At 60.0% G+C, this 17,837-nt stretch overlaps 8 protein-coding genes across 8 annotated transcripts; 5 read left to right on the forward strand and 3 right to left on the reverse strand.

Annotated features, from left to right (window-relative positions):
• Positions 1–1,185: 1,185 nt before the first annotated feature.
• On the reverse strand, positions 1,186–1,902 carry SCHCODRAFT_02643771 (uncharacterized protein). The gene has a single exon (XM_050346352.1). It carries the CDS (start codon positions 1,822–1,824, stop codon positions 1,525–1,527), a length of 300 nt encoding a protein of 99 aa, XP_050197235.1. The 5' UTR covers positions 1,825–1,902; the 3' UTR covers positions 1,186–1,524.
• A 115-nt stretch (positions 1,903–2,017) lies between these two features.
• Positions 2,018–6,023, forward strand: SCHCODRAFT_02643773 (uncharacterized protein). The gene is made up of 3 exons (XM_050346353.1): positions 2,018–3,366; positions 3,427–3,905; positions 3,967–6,023. Exons 1-3 carry the CDS (start codon positions 2,022–2,024, stop codon positions 5,071–5,073), a joined length of 2,931 nt encoding a protein of 976 aa, XP_050197236.1. The 5' UTR covers positions 2,018–2,021; the 3' UTR covers positions 5,074–6,023.
• A 513-nt stretch (positions 6,024–6,536) lies between these two features.
• SCHCODRAFT_01256658 (uncharacterized protein) lies at positions 6,537–7,230 on the forward strand. Its single transcript, XM_050341330.1, has 2 exons — positions 6,537–6,771; positions 6,992–7,230. Exons 1-2 carry the CDS (start codon positions 6,699–6,701, stop codon positions 7,174–7,176), a joined length of 258 nt encoding a protein of 85 aa, XP_050197237.1. The 5' UTR covers positions 6,537–6,698; the 3' UTR covers positions 7,177–7,230.
• Positions 7,231–7,571: 341 nt separating this feature from the next.
• SCHCODRAFT_02643776 (class I glutamine amidotransferase-like protein) lies at positions 7,572–9,580 on the forward strand. The gene is made up of 7 exons (XM_003026636.2): positions 7,572–8,041; positions 8,109–8,201; positions 8,307–8,443; positions 8,506–8,518; positions 8,640–8,747; positions 8,836–8,931; positions 9,181–9,580. The coding sequence occupies exons 1-7, from the start codon at positions 7,753–7,755 to the stop codon at positions 9,291–9,293; spliced, it is 849 nt and encodes a 282-aa protein (XP_003026682.1). The 5' UTR covers positions 7,572–7,752; the 3' UTR covers positions 9,294–9,580.
• A 1,213-nt stretch (positions 9,581–10,793) lies between these two features.
• Positions 10,794–11,719, forward strand: SCHCODRAFT_02643784 (uncharacterized protein). The gene is made up of 2 exons (XM_050346354.1): positions 10,794–11,047; positions 11,184–11,719. Exons 1-2 carry the CDS (start codon positions 10,975–10,977, stop codon positions 11,360–11,362), a joined length of 252 nt encoding a protein of 83 aa, XP_050197238.1. The 5' UTR covers positions 10,794–10,974; the 3' UTR covers positions 11,363–11,719.
• On the reverse strand, positions 11,661–15,112 carry SCHCODRAFT_02643787 (clathrin adaptor, mu subunit). Its single transcript, XM_003026726.2, has 9 exons — positions 14,905–15,112; positions 14,401–14,599; positions 13,982–14,126; positions 13,449–13,578; positions 13,094–13,237; positions 12,762–12,922; positions 12,342–12,542; positions 12,028–12,113; positions 11,661–11,974 (listed from the first exon to the last, which is right to left on the reverse strand). The coding sequence occupies exons 1-9, from the start codon at positions 15,101–15,103 to the stop codon at positions 11,926–11,928; spliced, it is 1,314 nt and encodes a 437-aa protein (XP_003026772.1). The 5' UTR covers positions 15,104–15,112; the 3' UTR covers positions 11,661–11,925.
• Positions 15,113–15,154: 42 nt separating this feature from the next.
• SCHCODRAFT_02718291 (uncharacterized protein) lies at positions 15,155–16,334 on the forward strand (the record flags this gene model as incomplete). Its single annotated transcript, XM_050347072.1, has 2 exons — positions 15,155–15,508; positions 15,561–16,334. Coding segments are annotated over 2 exons (914 nt in total), but the record flags the coding sequence as incomplete, so codon positions are not given.
• A 6-nt stretch (positions 16,335–16,340) lies between these two features.
• On the reverse strand, positions 16,341–16,917 carry SCHCODRAFT_02643794 (uncharacterized protein). Its single transcript, XM_050346355.1, has one exon. It carries the CDS (start codon positions 16,881–16,883, stop codon positions 16,548–16,550), a length of 336 nt encoding a protein of 111 aa, XP_050197240.1. The 5' UTR covers positions 16,884–16,917; the 3' UTR covers positions 16,341–16,547.
• Between the last annotated feature and the right edge of the window lie 920 nt (positions 16,918–17,837).

The following is a 17,837-nucleotide window of genomic DNA, read 5'->3' on the forward strand; positions in this document are numbered from 1 at the left end:
AATCTTGGATGGACGGCGCATGCTAGCCAGGGCGTCTTCCACGCCATAACACTCTCGCGTGTTGTTGGATCAGATATGTTTGCGAGCTAATCTTGATATCTTTGAGGAGCCACGCCTGTCGTACGCCGCACATACGAACTGCAGTGGACTGTGTATATCGCCAGCGACACGCGCCACATTGACATGATCCCATTGACAAGGTCCAGAATAGCCGACTAACATACGCAAAGGAGTCAATCGCCATACGGTCATGCACCAGGAGGATGTTGCACATTGAGCAAACGACATAGGGTACCTATCGAGCTGAGGCCACGATATTCCGACGCGGGGAAAAGGTTCATTGAATCCGTATACGGCCCAGCGGATCGTCAGCACCCTAAAGAAAGTAATCATGCACCCTAAAGTCAGTACTTCCTCCTTGACTTCTCCGCCGTGCCTCGACGCGGAGCCGGAGATCTCATGCGGGCATGTCATCGACGATGAACAATTGGGTTCCGTCAGCATGGTCGAGCGTCTTCGAAGGCAGATAGCTTGCCTTGGCCAGTCTATCTCGTCCCTCCGCACCGGCTGGTATGCGTTCTCGCGCCGGTCCCATTGTCCCTTCGCCGGCGCGCACTGTGTCTGGACCGGTAAACGCATCTGCGGCTCCGCCAAGGCACTCGTCCTTCGTTGACGTCGTCACTCCACATGTTTCGCGGATCGCGTGCCATGTTCTGCGCGGGTCTTCATTTGGGGAGCCCTGGATCTCCCGAAGCCCGTCCGGACTCTGGTCACGACCGCAAGCTAAACCATGGTGCCAAGAGGCGCATTTGGCTGGAGACTCGGTCATCGTGAGCAGCCATCAAGGGTGGTTTTCCCAGGTGGCGTGAGCTGCACCGTCTTCCATGGCATGACAAGCAGGCCACACACCTTGCGCGCGATATCGATGTCTATGCTTCGAGTAACGGCATTCTCCACGCGAGAGGGGTCACACAGTAATAGGCCTCGACAGAATGGTCGCTCGGAGCTGGTCGAATGGAATCAAAGGAGGCATAAAAGCGCGATAGCCGGGCAGCATGAAGTTCAAGTTCAATTATGGAGCCGGCGAGAGTGACACGCGCCGCGCACGTGCGCCATCAGCGAGCGTGTCACGTGAGAGGTTGAACATTTCCGAATTTGGCACCGCATGCAAGATCGCCTTCGATTCTGCGTGCAGTGCGCTCGGCGGTTTTAGAATGCGGTACGAAGGCAGACGTACCGCCTTCACGGTGAGCGGAGGCCTACTCGAGGTCTGCTGATCCAGGGTCCGAGGATTCGAGCACTTGCAGGATGGATCCGAGGTCGCTAGACTCCCTATGACGCTGCTAGCTGCTATTCCTAGGTAATAAGGAGGCAGGGATGGAATGGGTGAAAAGGCGGAGCAATGGCCGGCTAAAACCTGGCAGTGGGGAATGCCTCGGCTGGACGACGTCGAACGATGGTGTCCTGCTCGTCCGAGGTAGCTGCACGGAGAAAGCCACGAAAGGTCCAGCGTCGGGGAAAGTCCTAAAGGAGCCCGAGAAAGAGGCTGAGCGGCAAAGAAGGGGGGTGAACAACGGAGAAGGGGTAAGATCGCAGCGAAGAGGGCTCGTCAGTGAGGAAGGAAGGAGGGAGGGCGGCCGAGAAGGTGGCAGGCCAGCCGAGGGATGCTGGCGCCGCTGGAGCGCGTGGGCGAGGCTTTCTATAGAGCGGGACGTGAAGCGCGCGAGGATGCCCACTTGGCGGTATGGAAAGCCGCCTGGGGTCTCGAGGGTGGTTCTTGTGGGTATTCGAGAGCGTGTAGTGCGGTGTTACGCTGCCCAGCATCCTGGAGGGGTGGTCGATGTTGGCGCTAGTCTTGGTTTGCGTTCCCTGTACTTCCTCGATTTCCCGATAAAAGGTGTATTTTTCTATGGGAATTTGTACACTCTCAGGGTACAAGATAGAGTGTGTAGATCTGCTGGTCAGCTGCAGGAGGCCAGATGGGAGGCGCGCGGCGAGTTGTGACGCTCAGGAACCGGAATATGAAGGCACACGTGCGGGCCGCGCTTGATTCCGTGGGCGGAGTTCGAACCGGTTCGCTCAGACCGTCACCTAAAGATTCAGAATCCCAGCCCCGGGACCGCTCGCACATCCACGCCCGTCGTTACTCTTCCTCCGCCATCACCATGGCTGACAGCGAGCTCGACCATCAAGATGGGAACAGTTTCCCCGGCGACCCCCGCCTCCTCCTCGCCGCCACAGTCGTTGTCGTCGGATCCGCCGCGTACCTCTGGCGCGCGAATCTAGCGCAGGTGTCCTCCAGCTATCTCGGCCGCGTCGCGGGTGCGGGTGATGGGCAGGGCGTGCGCGGCTGTGCAGCTCACGGCGATGCAGGGTTTAGGGCGCCCCCGGACGCGGCGAGCAAGCCCGAGGGGGCGGGCAGCGTGCCCGACGACAAGGGCGCGAAGGGCGCGCGCTCGAAGGAGCGGCGCCGAAGGGGGAAGGACCCGCTGAAGGACCTCGTCAAGGGCGGGAAGAAGCTGAAGGGGCTCGCCGCGCTCAGTATACCAGGGGACCCGGCCGACGCCAGGAGCGCATCGACCCCGCCACATTTGCACGAGCCGCCGTCCTCATCACACTCCATCCCGCCCTCCGCGGGCCCATCCCCGCGCCGCAATGGCCGCCTGGCGGACGCGCAGGCGTATATCGACAGCCGGCCAGACGGCGCGACGGACGACGAGGACGCGATGTGCTCCTCCGTCTCCGGCTTGTCCTCGTGCCCCACGGAGGCATCTAGCAGCCGCGTCCGAGCGACTAGTCGAGCCCGTGAAGACGTTGAATCGACGGCGACTCCATCATCCAATACCCGCACCCCCCACGAAGACCGCGCCCCCCACGACGACCACGACCCAGTGTCCATCTCGTCCAGCGCGTCACACTCAAGCACCGCCTCCCTGTCATCCTTCTCCGACTCCGCCGACACGGTTGACACTTCCACGACGTCTGTCTCCGAGTACGTTTCTACGCCGAAGGCCGGCACGGACCGCCCAAGCAGCGGGGTCTTCGATGAGTCTAATAGCACGGTTTTCGACCGCTCTGGGAGCTCTAGCAGCGCGAGCGCCCTAAACGGCGCTGGAGTGGCCAGCTCAAGCAACAAGGCCGCGAGCTCATCAACAAAGCTCCAATTCCCCGGCCCCTGGGACCCCGATCCCGACGACGCGCGCGATCCTCGAAAGTCCTCGCCCAGCAAGCCCTTGCGCAAGCGTTCAAGATCTCGTGGTCCGCTCGACCCGTCCTCCCCCTCCCGTCCCTCTGGTTCCTCATCACGCCCCTCTGGCTCACGCCATGGCTCCGAAGCGCCAGCGCACAGTGCAGCGGCTGCACATGGTACGTCCCCCTTGTACTTTACTCAGCAGCCATTCACACTCACGTAACCTCGTCATCCAGGACGCCCGCTCGACGGATCGCGTGGCGCAGAGCATGCCGTAACGCCCACCACACCTGGCCCGGCGAGTGGTCTTCCCACGCCTGGAGCATCCTCGGCGTCAACATCCTATTCGGCTCCGACGGCTGGACCCCACCCCGCCTCGTCGTCTGGCTCCTATCCTTCCTCAACGTCTGGCCCTCAACCGCCAGGCTCTCATCTCCCCACAACCCCCGGAGCCTACTCTGAGCCCTCCGTCTGCCTCCAGACGCAGGTCGCCTCCCTCCGCGGGGCGCTCGAGGCCTCGCGCATGCGCGAGGAGAACATGCGCGGCGAGATGGAGCGGCAGAGCAGGGAGATGCGGGAGATGGAGCAGCGGAGTCGGGAGATGGAAAGTAGGACGAGGGAATGGGAGCGGCAGCGGGGCGAGATGGAGAGGCAGAGCAAGGACGTGGAGATGTTGCGGTGGGAGAGTGCGCATTGGCGGCGGAGGGAGATGGAGGTGAGTAGATCGAGGCGCTGCGCTGCTGTACTATACCGATTGACACCCTCTGCTTTTCTAGCTCCAGTCTCAGATCCACCACCTCATGCAGCAGCTGCAGTACTCGACGATGATGGCATCCAACTCGGCTAGGGTGCGCGGCTCAGCGAGCAATGGCAGCAACAGCCCTGCGCCCTCGACGGGTCCGACGAGCCCAGCGTTCTCGGGGCCACCGCCGATGTCGATGTTCTCGCCGCCGATAATGCCCTCGATGCCTTCGTCGAGCGGTATGCCAAACGGGATGATGCCCTCCCCGAGTGGGATGGTACCCTCACCGAACGGGATGGTGCCCTCACCGAGTGGGATGGTGCCCTCTCCCGGCGGTATGATGCCCTCGTCCAGCGGACCCTTCAGCCCGGTGCTCCCGCCGCATATGCAGCAGGCGCCCCCACTGTCGATGATGTCGCCGACGATGCAGGGCAGCCCGCGCTCGCCCTATTCCTATATGCCTGACCAGGGCCAGCCGTACTCGCCGTCGCAGATGCGCCCTTATTCCCCTTCGCAGATGCGGCCGTACTCGCCAATGGCGTCTGCATACCCCTCTACGGGGTCCATCCCGCAGAGCCAAAGTCACTCGGAGTTGCTGGCTGTCTTCCCGTCGAGCGCGCCGCGGGCGGGCGGGAGCAGCGGGCCGCCGTCTGTTGGCTCGAGCTCGCGCGGGTCGGCGAGTCCGGAGCTGGCGGCGTCCGGCTCGACGGCTTCGTCCAGCCACAACTTGACGTCGTCGTCGAGTCAGAGCTCGCTGGGCATGGACCGCGGGCGGCAGCGGACGCGGCCGGGGTATGATGGCGAGTACGACGAGGGCGCCGCGGACGAGTATAGCGGGGTGCTGGCGGATGCGATCCTGAAGCGGCCGCAGGCGATGCGGGTGGGCTCGAGGCAGGCGATCGAGGAGGGTGCGTCGAGGGAGAGTTCGTCGAGGGAAGGCGAGCTGGCCGCATCGAGAGAAGGGCAGAATGGACCGTCGAGAGAGGGGGACGCGCCAGAGGCTGCGGATCGGCGAGAGGCGGTGGACCTACGAGAGTCGCCCGAAGAGGAGATCGTCGAGTTCAGCTTCCCGTCGATCTCGGATTATCGCGAACCTCCGCGGCCGAGGGACGAGCCTGGTCCGGATGAGGTGGCCGCATAGGCTGCGTCGGTCTGACCCATCGTCCGTCGTTGTTTGCAACCCGCTCTTCATCCGCTTTGTCGCCGATCCGCCGACCTCCAACACAACCAACTCATACCTCGAGGCCATCCACCATCATATACTCATCCATGCATCCATCCTCACATCCGTGCCAGACACGCCGTCCGATTCACTCCAGACACGTTAATCCTATTCTTATGTATACTTCGTTCCTGAATGCCCTCCTTTACGCCTCGCAGGATACCACCACGACACTCCTTCCGCGCCCGGCCTCGCCAATCCGGATCGGTGTGGTACGAGCTCGTCAGTGCTATAGCCCACTTGGCTAGCGCACCCCGACACCTCGCCGACTCCCACTAGGCTCCGCCGCGGTCACGCCCCATACCATTATCACCGCACACACGCCTGCCTGCTTCTCCACGGATGCCTCGCCTGGCGCACGGGCGACCGACATTGCACGTCTATCGACCGTCTCAAGGACGGCCTCCGCATCGTGACGTTTTTCCACATAATACTTATATCCCCTAGCATACCCCCCACCTGCACTTTCTTGTGTCATAGTCTGACAGTTACGTGAAGACTTTATCGAAGATCGTTGGTTAGTTATCTGAATCTCTGGAGCCTGAACTCGTTACTTGCTTGATCGTTAGCTATCAGTTCCTCCCATTATATCCACCGCCCCATTTCCCTCCACCGCCCCATTTCCCTCCACCGCCCCATTTCCCACCACGCCCCCTGGCCTCGAGGGCCAAAATCGACAGTAGCGCACGTATGCTTAGTATACATATGCGACCAGCAGGACACGCTGGATGAAGAAGTAAAATGAACATTTTGGATATCGCATCGTGTAGTCGGCGGAGGGGTTGGGGAGCGAGGTTCGAGGTGGCAGTGATACCGTTCAAGTTCTCTCGCAGCATATGCCGATAGCAAAGGTTTGCGGAATATGCCGCTCCCTGCTTGTCTTCATCGACTTCAACCCCGGGAGTGTGCTCATCGCGTGAGTGGACCTATACCTCGTTGAGTTACCTGAACAACACAGACTGACGGCCGTCACGGGCACGATTTACCCGTCCGCAACGATCGAACTCGAGTGCTGCGAAGCAACCCATCCCAGTCCAGTTACCTTCCCTAGCGGGCTAAGTGACCGCGTCATTTTCTAGAGAGAGAAACGATGCTAATAGTAACGACCAGTCGCAGAAATGTGCTATTACCCCTCTCATCTATAGACAGCTGTCAAGACTCAACAGGAAGGAGGACCTTTATTTGACTTCACTCGCCGGGTGTCCGCTTCATACCCAAATGGATCTTTGTTGGGCGAATCACGGCTTTGCTCATATCCAGCCCGAGGACGAGACCAACCAGGGCGAGACTAGGGTGTACTCGACGGCTGTCAAGTGATCTTCCTAATGGCGGTCGAGAGTGAGGACGTTGCAGGGGACTAGTGCTAATAAGCGCTGCCAGCATGAGCCAGAAGAACACAGTCCGAAATCCTCGGCCAACCAGTCGATAATACAAAGGGACGCCTTATATAAAGCTCTCCTCGTCGCCTTCGCACCCATCTGTACCGCCCTTCGTAACTTCTACCTCGAGGAACCGCACAAACAAGCACTCTACTACCCGTCTCGATGCGCCTCCTCGTTGTGATTGCCATATTCATCCTCCTCGCCGCCCTCGCGCGTGCACAGTTCCCCATCAAACGTGACTCTTATTCCGTCCCTGCTCATCGCAACTATACTCACTGAATCGACGCCTTTCCCGCCCACTCCGTCCTTCACTTTCCTTCCTGCGCGCCTTCGCCTTCCATCTCTCCGCCCACTCCCCTCCGACTTCCACTTCTCCGCCCACCCCCTCGGTCTTCCACCTCTCCGTCTGCTCCGCCTACCACTTTCTCGTCCGCTCCGCCTCCCGCCGCCTCCAGCTGCATGCGCGCAGCGCTGCGCCGACCAGTCCTGCGGCTTCTTGAGCGACGAGCCTGATTCGGAGAGGGTCTGCGTGTGCTTCGTGCGCGACAAGGAGGTCGATGGATGTATACAGAAGACCTGCTCGAGCGCAGACCAGAAAAAGGCATCACAGAGTCTGCAGAGCCTATGCAAGGAGGAGTAGGCTGCCCACCGTTGCTGAGAGAGCAGGGAATCGAAGTGGCGACGCGTGCTGAAGGAGGCGGGGAGGGTACGCTGCGGTCGAGCTGTAGTATGGAAGGAGCTAGGATGTAATTGCTGGCAGTCCTGTGGAAGTGGTAATATCTCGATTCGACAACGAGAGCATGAGATGCGTGGACAGAACTCGGTCTAGCGCAACGCCACAGTCACCAGAGACGGATTGTCGGCTGATCGAATTTGGTGTCGACTTGCTGACGGTCAGCGGATGATCAGAAACTGAAAGGAAAGAAGCATTGGGAGCGCGTTTAGTGCGCCCCAGTGGGGGCGAAGGCAGAAGTGGCGAGCGCCATCATCAAATAAGCGCCCGTGTGATAAGATAAGATGGGATCGACCGCTCATGACGAGGATCGCTCATGATTCTGACTCTTCGGGGTCTTCCGCAGCGACCATCACAGCGGGGGAGAGGTTTTGCAAGCGCCCGCCAAAGCCACAGTCTACACCAGAGCTCATCGCCTTCTGGAGCCAATTTTTGAATTCGAACGCCAAATCTCTACCACCTTCGAACAGTCTACCAACAATCATGGCCGCTCCCGCCGTGCACAGCCCACCACGCCTCGCCCTTCTGCTTTGCGACACGCCCATGCCCGCCGTGCAGCGCGAGTACGGGGACTACGCGCAGATCTTCAGAGATCTTCTGCGGAATGCGCTGACGGCGTCCAAGTCGGGCGCAACGTCGGACTCGAACTCAGCCTTGAACGGTAACGCCCCACCGCACTTTATCCTCGACGCCTTCGACGTCGTGCACAAGATGGAGTACCCGAAGGAGGAGGAGATAGAGACGTACGATGCGGTGCTGTTGACGGGATCTGGTGAGTGATCCCGCCGCTACTCAGTCGTTATGCACTTCCTAAGTCCTATCTCATAATTCCTTCCCAGCCGCCTCCGCCTACGACGACGTCCCCTGGATCAACAAGCTTGTAGACTGGGTACGTCATATTGCCCAGGATGTACCACAATTGCGCATCTTTGGTGAGTCGGCTGCTCACTTGTTAGAACACTTCTCCTTATTCCCCGGACCTCGCCAACCTGGGGTGGAGGATCTTGACGGTCCAAGACTGAACCCTTCTCTCCCAGGCATCTGCTTCGGCCACCAGATCGTCGGCCGCGCTCTCGGTGGCACCTGCGAGCCCAGCGGCTACTGGGAAGTGGGCCCGACGCCGTTTAGGCTGACAGAGGTCGGGAAGAGGGTGTTTGGCGGGAAGGACGAGCTGGTGCGTCGCGGTGTGTCTTTGACCGTTCATACCTTTCAATGACGATAATCCCTAATATATAGTACCTTCAACAAAGTGAGTTGCTCTTCCTCAGCGTTTACTGACGGATCTGACGCCTTCTCCCGACCTACCTAACGCCTTCTTCCAAACTATCTGACGCCTGCCTCCACCTATCTGACCCTATCCTCCCACTCAGTGCACCGCGACCACGTCCCCGCCGTTCCCGCCGGCTTCGAGCTGCTCGGCTCGACGCCAGTGTGCCCGAATCAGGGGATGGTGCAGTTTTATGAGGGCGATGGGGAAGGTGAGTCTATCAAGCCTCCGCACCGAGCCGGATGCTTCACACCGAGTCGGATGCCTCTCGCTGGTTTTTGCGTTAACGCTCACCCCAGCGAACGACCCCCGCCGCATCCACATCCTCACCGTGCAGGGCCACCCGGAGTTCACGGCGGAGATCGTGGACAAGATGGTCGATGCGAGGGCGGCGAGTGAGTGGGAGTTTCTTTTGTTTTTGTTCTTTGTTTGGGTATGCGGGCGAGAGGTTGGGCGTGGGAGAGGCTGGGTGAGCGAGATTGCGGGAGAGATGGTGAGCGAGATCTTCTCTGCCAACAACGCGAGATGTCCTCGTTGGTGGCTGAGTAAATATCGATGTTGGCGGGATGATCCGCAACCGCTTTCCTCCTCCCTTCACCTCTACCCCTCCACTTCCACCTAACGCCCCGCTAACTCACCCCAAGGCGGCGTCATTCCCCCGGACACGGCCAAGGACTACGCCCGGCGGCGCGCGTGGACGAATGATGGAGTCACTGCTGTCGGAAGGGTGATTTGGGCGAGTTTGGGCGTGGTCTAAGGCCGGCGGCCACTGACAGGCTTCAAGCATTTGCTCTTGCATACGGTGATTTGCTCTTGCATACGGGTGAAATGCTCTTGCATACGGTGTCGATGAAGCGAAAGGGTGAATTCTCTATTACAGTAGCCGAACATCGCATAACGCGCTCAAGACGGGCTTGATTGACGTTGATGAGCGCTGAAGGATAGGCCTCCCAGTGGGCATACGCGCGAAGCGAATCGGGCGAATCACTCAATTTCGCTACTGTAGGCTGTCCTTCCTGCCCATTGTGACACGCTGTCTGTCATGACCTTTCGCAAGAAGGCGCATACACTCAAGTCTAGCAGCATGGCTCTCTATTGACCCTGCGGCAACCTTGCGACGCTGGCAAGGTAGAATACGCTCTGTTTGTCTGCTTTGACGGCCCACACTCTCCTCCCGTCATCCAACATCGACATTCGCCCGGCGCCAGTGTGTACATGGTAGACGTGCAGTGACATGGAGTGCTTGCACATAAGAATTCTCCGAGGGTATGAGCCGGAAAATCGAGTATAAAGCTCAACTCATATTCGGTCTTTTCCCTCACTGCGTCCATCGGTCTACCCCGCATTCTCCATTCGTGAAATATCGCAATGCGCTTCATAGTCCTCGCTGCACTCGCCGCCATCGCGCACGCGCAGTACGGCACTCCCCCCACCTGTGAGTAACTACTCCATTGTCAGGGGTCAGTCGAGGCGGCCATGCCTGCCTACCGCATACTACGTCGCTCGTCGGTCATCATTATAACATTGCCCCTCACCGTCCTACGATATGCCCGCCACCGTCCGTCGGCAGCACCCTACGCTCTCCCGCGCATGCTGACGTCGATCCCCCCGGCCAGCCCCATGCGCCAAGGAATGTGTCGACACCAACTGTGCCGAACTCATCCTCCCCTTTTTTGAACGCGAGTGTGTGTGCTCTGCGCGTCGCTCCAGAGTCGATTCCTGCGTGGAGCAGACATGCGCCAGTCAAGACAAGGAGGAAGCGAGAATGCAGGTGCAGAAATATTGTTTCTTCTAGGGTGGGAGGGGTGAGGGTGGCCAAGGGTCCAATCTAGGGAGTGGGGCTTGGGGGATGGGTGAGGAGAGATGGTGGGGGAGGGTGAGCGGGGAGTGGGCGGGGCGGTGGTAATAAGACCCAGTTGCACCTCGTCCACCTTTGGCACGGGTGACTCTATCGTATCCGGTGACCGTGTTTGATTTCTACAGAGAAGTCGTTGGCGGCGGGCTACATCGGCTCAGTGGATCGCTAGCTGATAATTGACGAGCTTGGAATCCGCTTTACTCAACGCCCAATGGCTCGCGATCACTGCCGGCGTCAGGCGGTACTTCAGAGCGTCATTCACAAGTGGGATCGATGCCCGGCAACACTAGTGGTGCTCTTGGTTGTGGTCGAGCGAACGTACAACAGCCGTCGCGCGACCTTGTGAATCACAATCATGCGTAACGGCCTTGCAACTGACTACTAACAGGCGCTGCTAGCACGATGAAGATCATCAAATACAGTAACGGCAATGGTGGTCACGAAGAAAAGACGAATATAAAACCACAGCTAGCAAAGGTATAAAAGCGCGGCTGAAAAATAGCTTTCCCTAGGCGACCCGCACCTACCAGCGCACCACATCCAAAGCGACAAAGAGTAGCACGCTCGTCGAACAGTCGATATGCGCTTCCTCACCCTCGCAGCCGTCGTGCCCCTGCTCGCGGCGCTCGCGCGCGCCCAGCTTCCCATCACGCGTGAGTCCCCTCCGTACCATGCTCGTACCAAGCTCACCAATTCCTTCGCCCGTTTTCCACGAAATCCCCACTGCCCTCTCTTGCTCGACTCTGCACTTCGAATTCCTTCTCTCGCCCCATCCCCTCTCGTGTGCAGCCTGCGCGCAGCGTTGCGCCGACGAGTACTGCCAAGGCCCCGGTGGAGGGCCCGAGATACAGAAAGTCTGCGTGTGCGAGACACGATACAGAGCAGTCAACCACTGCATCGTGCAGAACTGCCCCGCGGATGAGGTGGCTGCGGCGAAGGAGTCGGTGCAGCGGCTTTGTAGGGCGTAGGCATTCGAGTTCATAACCGCACGTGTGACGAACTGCAGAATATATGCTTGCTGCTCCGTGGATCATCCAGTGGCAAAGTCCTAGCATGCGTTCCATCTGTAGCGTCCCTACAATGCTGAGCAGTATGATCGGCGGTAGCATCTCGCAAGCTCCCCAATTTTCCCGAGGCTGGCGGTGAACAGGTTCGGGCCCTCCGGGAGGTGCTATCGCAGACGTCAGTCATCCACTATTGAGTGTCAAGATACGTACGCAGGAAGGGGAGAGGAAAGAGACCCATCGGATGCACTTTCCGTATGAAGGCGAGCCCCGTATGCAAAGCGTAATTATAGTCATTACTTCCCGTTCGAGAGTACATCCATGCACATCGAAGCGCCCGGCCCAGCGCGGCGCCATGTACAACGTTATGCACCCTAGCGATGTACAGCTCTATGCACATCTCTCGAACGCATGCTGTGCTGACGCTCGTGCCCGAGTTGTCCCCAACGCTCGTGCCCGAGTCGTCCCCAATGCTCGTGTTCAAGTCCTCCCCAATGCTCGTGTTCAAGTCCTCCCCAACGCTCAGCCTACATCGGCACTATCGGCGCCGCGCCCTTCTCCAACGCTGTTCGCAAGCTGTCGCGCAAGATCAGCACTGCAACATGACGAGTACATCACACAACGCGCACCTGTAGTCGTCCCCGTTCTGCGTGATGTACCGCACCCACGGCAGCGCCTGATACCCGCTCTTCTCGACGATCTTCAAGTAGCGCACCTAGCGAAGAGAGAGAAAAAAAGGTCAGGAAAAGCCAACAAAATAGCACGTCCCCTCGCGTTCGCTCCACGCCAAGGCACAGGTCCCGCTAACAGATAGCCCCGTCGCCCCAGCCCCGTCGTCGCAGCCCCGTCGCCGCAGCCTCATCGCCGCAGCCTCGTCGTCGCATCCCCCTCGTCGCAGCCCCTTCGCCGCAGCCCCCCCGTCGCCACAGCCCCGTACACTCACCTGAATCCCCGACACCGTGAAATACGGAATCTCGAACTTGACCGTGATCGGCGCGCGCTTGTACGCCTGGTCCTGCTCGCCCCGCACGCTCGGCAGCCCAAAGTGCGCGCGCATGAGGAACTCGCGCGCGCCGCCGAGCTGCTTGATCTTCCACACGAAGGCGGACTTGTCGGGCGCGTAGGTGACGGTGCCGGTCGATGCCTGCGCGCGGGTCAGTAAGGGTGGACAGGGTGGAAGGACGGATCGAAAGGGAGGACGGATCGAAAGGGATAGTCGAATTGGGAGGAAGGATCGAAAGGGTGGAAGGAGGGATCGAAAGGGAGGAAGGAGGGATCGAAAGAGAGGTCGGATTGAAAGCGAGGCCGTATCAAACGCACGAACGGCCAGCACCGTCTGCGGTAAACAGCGCTCTTAACTCACCCTAAACCGCGGACTGTCCGCATCGTCCGGCACGCCGACGTAGATCTCCACGTTGTTCGCCGTGCTCCGCCGCTTGAACTGCGCCTTGCACTTCACGACGTACTCGACGCGCGAGCCGTTGTGCGACTCGATCGCGGCCTCGACCCAGATCAGCGGTTTTACTGCGCGGGGCGGCGAGAGTCAGCTCATCGTGGTACGGGATCCAGCCTCGTGGCCCGTGCAACCTCGTGGCCCGTGCTACCTCGCAACCCATCCAGCCTCGCACCCCATCCATCCTCGTTCCTTCGCACCCCATCCAGCCTTGCCACCTTAAACCGTGAATCGACACTCACCCGGCGTGCTCAACCGGTAGCTCATGAGCTCGAACTCGCCGTCGGGCGGGATGAAGCTGATCGTCCGGTCGTTCTCGAAGCGCGAGAGGCGCACGCACTGGTGGAACTTGACGTCCTCCATCTCGATCGCCTTCCCGCGCGCGGCTGGAGGGGGGGCGTCAGTCAGGTGTTTCTGGTCAGTCGATGCGCAAGGAGGACACGTCGATGCGCAAGGAGGAGGATACGCCGATGCGCAAGGAGGATACGCCGACGCGCAAGGAGGATACGTCGATGCGCAAGGAAAACACGCTGACGCGCAAGGACGACACGTCGATGCGCGGAAAGCGGTCGCAATCAATGGACACTGCAAACTCACTCCTCCCCGTGCTCTCGAACATGACCTTGTCGTTCAGGCCCAGCCGCAACTCGGGCATGCCCGAGAGGTAGCACTTCATCTTGACGGCGCCGAGGATCTCGGAGCGGACGACGTTGCCGGACGCGTTTACCTAGGGGGAGGGTGAGGCGGTTCAGCGTACATAGGGTAAGACGGTTCAGCAGAGGGTAAGACGGTTCAGCGGAGGGTAAGACGATTCGGCTTAGCTGATGTGCTCATTTGCGGGATAAGAGGTGAGGAAGGGGATGGTGCGTGCAGACGAGGATGGTACATGCAGACGAGGCGTATGTGCAGACGAGGCGTATGTGCAAACGAGGGTGTGTGTGTGCATGCAAAACGGGGGTGATGTATGCGGCCGTACGCAGAGACAAAGAGTAGAAGGCGAACACAGAAAATAGGCGACCGCAGAAAACAGGCAAACGCAAGGGAACAGGCAAGCGCAGGGAACAAGCGAACGCAGAAAACAGGCAAGCGCAGGGAACAAGCGACCCCAGATAACAGACGACCGCACTCACCAGCAAGTTGACGCTCTCGATGACGTCCAAGAACACCTCGTTCTTCCTGTAGCGGATGCCCTCCGTGCGCCACGACACCGCGTTCGTGACCGCGGGTGGCGGGCGCGCCTGGATCTCGAGCTTGTGCGATTCTTGGGTGATGTATCTGGGTGGAGCGCGGTCCGGTCGGTTAAGTATAGGAAGGACGGAGCATAGGAAGGACGGGGCATGGGAAGGGCGGGGCATGGGAATGACGGGGCATGGGAAGGACGAATCATAGGAGGGACAGAGACGTAGCATAGGAAGGACGGAGCGTAGGAAGGACGGAGGATAGGGAGGAACGGAGGATAGGGAGGACGGAGCGTAGGAAGGATGGAGCGTAGGAAGGACGGAGCAAAGGACGGGCGGGCGGGTATGATCTCAAGGCACAGCCCACTCACTCTTGCAAGATCTTGCTCTCCGTCGTCTGCGGGTAGCCAAAGTCCATGACCTCGTCGAGCAGCTCGTAGATGATGACGAAGTTGTCGCGGATCGACTCCTCCTCGAGCTCCTTGAAGTACTCGACGAGCACCTGCGAGAGGCGGTGGAGGAAGAGGATGATCTCGGCTGCATTTGAGTTGCGCTTGGAAAGGGCGAGGACTGAGGGTGGGGTTCGTTAGCGGGAGTTCAGGATGCGTGTGTGGCGCGTAGGACGGCGAAGAGGAGCAGGTGGGGCTAAAGGTCGACAGTAGGAGGAGGAGCGGGTGAGAAGCGCCAGGGACTTTGGGGCCGCAGGGCATTCAGAACGCGTCATATACCCTAAGATGGTTGATACCAAGCAGCAAAGGCGGACACGCGCCTCGTCCAGACCATTAGATCTCCCCTTGCCTTCCCACCTCATCCTCCCCCGTCCCACCGCGTCTCCAGCCTCCCCCTGTCCGGTACGCAGCCCGTCAAACACTCACGGTACAGATTCGAATGTCGGATGTGCATATAGTTGATGCCCTGCGCGGAGATGCACGGCGTCACCTGCTGGCCTTCCTCTTCAAGGTCGAGCACCAGCGGGAGAAAGCGCTCGACGTAAGACGCGGGCACGTCGTCGCGATACGAGCGCTGGATGAGGGGCTTGCCCTTGAGGTCGAGTATCGCGATGAGGCTGGCCATCGCGGCGGGAGACAACAGGCTGATGGGCGCATGCGTGCCGACGATCGCGTGATGTCACTGCTTGCCTTCACCCGTCTCTACTGCCACGCCCAAACACCGCCGCCTCGTCCTTCCCATCCACACCCAGTCCACTCCCCTCATCTCTCGACCGACTCGGCCAGCCAGCCAGCCAGCCAGCCAGCCACTCAAGCCCGCCCGCCCGCACAATACGCGGCCTCAACCCGCCTGCTGCCAACCGCCGCGTCATCCGCGCTCCCGCCGCCGTCGTCCCGCGCCAGATGACGCGTCCGCGCTGCCCGTCGCATAAGAAGCCGGTTCGCGTCCGATCGACGTCGACGCGCGCCCCTCGCCTTGACGTTCTTGCCCGAGCCCGCCCGCGATCGCTGACTGCGACGCATACACACGGTGAGCAAACGTCGTATATTCGACTCACTATATGCTAACATTCCCGTTCTAGTATATCGCCCTACGCCTTCCCGCAGCCGCGCGTCAAGACCACCGCCTCGCGCCTCTCCGCTATCCGCCCCACCCGCGTCCCCTCCTCCGCCTCTCACGACGCGCTGCCGCCTTCGACAACGCCATAACCACGTCATCAAGCCCCCGAAGGACATCCCTACCCCTCTCCCACTCCTTCCCCAGCCTCCCCTCTCCCTTCTCCCGCTCGATCCCAACCCACCCTCTCCCTTCTCGCACCTCCTCACCACCTACCCATACCCTTTCGCGCTTCCCCACCCCTCCCCATCTCCCATCATTCTCCTTTCCTTTCGCGCGTCCCCTACCCCCACCCTCCCTTCGCACCACTATACCCCCCTCCCGCTTTTCGTACCGTCCTACCTCCCCCCTCCCTTCCCTTGCGCGCTTCGCCCCCCTCCCCTTTCGCGCTTCGCCCCTCCCTGCCTATCTTCGCTCCCCCTCCTCTCATTGTTCACGCGACCCCCTTCCCTCCCTACCCCCCTCCGCTTTCGTATCACTCCTCCCCTCCCCCATCTCGCATTGCTCCTCCCCCCTCCCCTTTAAATCTCGTATCGCTCCTCCCCTCCCCTTCGTTCCGAACCCCTTACCTCACCCTCACCCTACCCCTACCCCTTCGTGCTAACCCCTTCCACTCCTTCTCGCCCCTCCCCCCTCCCACCTATTCCCTCCCCCTTCCCACCTATACCATCCCCCCTTCCCACCTATACCATCCCCCCTTCCCACCTATACCATCCCCCCTTCCCACCTCTCGCCCCTCCCCCTCTCTCACCCCTCCCCTATCTCGCTTCTCCCCCACCCCCCCTTCCCACCTACCCTCTCCCCTCCCCTTCTAGCACGACGACGCGCGCGGCAGAGATTACTAAGCGGGGTGGGGGTCAGTCGTCTGGTCGAAGGGCGTCAGACGTCGGTCGAAGGGGGTCAGTCGTCTAATTGAAGGGCGTCAGTCGTCTGGTCGAAGGGGGTCAGACATCTAGTCGAAGGGGGTCAGGCATCTGGTCGAAGGGGTCAGTAATTCCGTCGAGACAGTCGAGGTAGGGAGGGGGCTTACCTTCTGTGCGTCCGTATTCGGAGTCGGCGGCGGGTAGGGTGGGGTCCGTGCGAGGGTGGGGCTAGAAGTCCAGGAGGGTGGGACTTGAAGTCCAGGAGGGTGGGGCGGGGTCCGCGCGAGGGGTGGGGTTCGACGTCGGCGGGTCGCCTTCGACGTGGCGGGGGTTGGGTAGGGAATTTGTTGTGGGGCACCGGGTAGGGTAGTAGTCGCGTAGTCCCCCTCGCTCGTAGTCACGTAGATAGCCCTGCAATACAACATCAGTAATCCCTTCGTAGCCGGGCGAGCGAGCGAGGCTAGTGACTGTCCGAGCGAGCGAGGCTAGTGACTGACCACTGCGGGGGAGTCCAGTGACTGACCGGGCGAGCGAGGCTAGTGACTAACCACGTCGGGGGAGATCAGTGACAGACCGACCGAGGTGGGGGACCCGGGAGGGGCGGGTCGGGGGACCCGGGAGGGGCGAGTCGGCGAGGGAGGGGAGGGTCAGTGAAGTAGGTAACAGGCCAGGGCAGTAAAGAAGGAGGGGAGGGTCAGTAAAGTAGGTATCGGGCCAGGTAAGTAAAGTAGCTGACGGGCCGTGTCAGTAAAGTAGACGACAGGACAAGATCAGTACACTGCACCGCGCGAGATCAGTACACTACACTACGCGAGATTGATAGTAATTAACTCAAAGTCAAAGATCAGTAAGACTTGTAAGTAAGTAGGAGATCAGTAAGGCTTGTAAGTAGGAGATCAGTAAACCGACTCGAAGTTGCAGATCAGTAAACCGACTCGAAATCGAACATCAGTAGCAACCAACTCGAAGTCGAAGATCAGTAAACCGACTCGAAGTCGAATTCGCGAAGATCAGTACGATCAAGATCGAACGGCAGCGGGTTCTCGCTCGGGTGCGAGGGGGAGGGGGGAGGGGAGGTGTAGGTGAGGGGGAGGGAAGTGAATCAGAACAGTAAAATCAAGTAGAACGAGTAGGAAAATCCAGAAGAGCGTCCATAAATCGATAACAGGGCGCGGAAGGCGAGGGGAAGTGACAAAAGGGCTGGGGGAAGTAGTAGAAGGCGAGGAAGAGTAGTACAAGGTGGAGGGGAAATGGTAGAAGGCGGGGGGAAATGGTATAAGGCGAGGAAAAATTGAAGAAGGTGGAGGAAAAAATAGTAAACAGCGAGGAAAAATCGTCAGAAGGCGGTGGAAAATGCGCAAGCCGAATGAAAAGCAAGG

This window comes from Schizophyllum commune (genome assembly GCF_000143185.2).
Source record: "Schizophyllum commune H4-8 unplaced genomic scaffold SCHCOscaffold_15, whole genome shotgun sequence".
NCBI classification, from domain to species: Eukaryota; Fungi; Basidiomycota; class Agaricomycetes; order Agaricales; family Schizophyllaceae; genus Schizophyllum; species Schizophyllum commune.

Coding starts and splice junctions, on each gene's coding strand:
- SCHCODRAFT_02643771 (XM_050346352.1), bottom strand. CDS start 1,824: ATGCTGGGCAGCGTAACACCGCACTACACGCTCTCGAATACCCACAAG.
- SCHCODRAFT_02643773 (XM_050346353.1), top strand. CDS start 2,022: ATGAAGGCACACGTGCGGGCCGCGCTTGATTCCGTGGGCGGAGTTCGA. Junction 3,367..3,426: donor CAGTGCAGCGGCTGCACATG/GTACGTCCCCCT, acceptor CTCGTCATCCAG/GACGCCCGCTCGACGGATCG. Junction 3,906..3,966: donor GGCGGCGGAGGGAGATGGAG/GTGAGTAGATCG, acceptor CTGCTTTTCTAG/CTCCAGTCTCAGATCCACCA.
- SCHCODRAFT_01256658 (XM_050341330.1), top strand. CDS start 6,699: ATGCGCCTCCTCGTTGTGATTGCCATATTCATCCTCCTCGCCGCCCTC. Junction 6,772..6,991: donor TGCACAGTTCCCCATCAAAC/GTGACTCTTATT, acceptor CGCCGCCTCCAG/CTGCATGCGCGCAGCGCTGC.
- SCHCODRAFT_02643776 (XM_003026636.2), top strand. CDS start 7,753: ATGGCCGCTCCCGCCGTGCACAGCCCACCACGCCTCGCCCTTCTGCTT. Junction 8,042..8,108: donor GGTGCTGTTGACGGGATCTG/GTGAGTGATCCC, acceptor ATTCCTTCCCAG/CCGCCTCCGCCTACGACGAC. Junction 8,748..8,835: donor TTATGAGGGCGATGGGGAAG/GTGAGTCTATCA, acceptor CGCTCACCCCAG/CGAACGACCCCCGCCGCATC.
- SCHCODRAFT_02643784 (XM_050346354.1), top strand. CDS start 10,975: ATGCGCTTCCTCACCCTCGCAGCCGTCGTGCCCCTGCTCGCGGCGCTC. Junction 11,048..11,183: donor CGCCCAGCTTCCCATCACGC/GTGAGTCCCCTC, acceptor TCTCGTGTGCAG/CCTGCGCGCAGCGTTGCGCC.
- SCHCODRAFT_02643787 (XM_003026726.2), bottom strand. CDS start 15,103: ATGGCCAGCCTCATCGCGATACTCGACCTCAAGGGCAAGCCCCTCATC. Junction 14,127..14,400: donor GAGAGCAAGATCTTGCAAGA/GTGAGTGGGCTG, acceptor CGCTCCACCCAG/ATACATCACCCAAGAATCGC. Junction 13,238..13,448: donor GTTCGAGAGCACGGGGAGGA/GTGAGTTTGCAG, acceptor CCCCCCCTCCAG/CCGCGCGCGGGAAGGCGATC.
- SCHCODRAFT_02643794 (XM_050346355.1), bottom strand. CDS start 16,883: ATGTTGTATTGCAGGGCTATCTACGTGACTACGAGCGAGGGGGACTAC.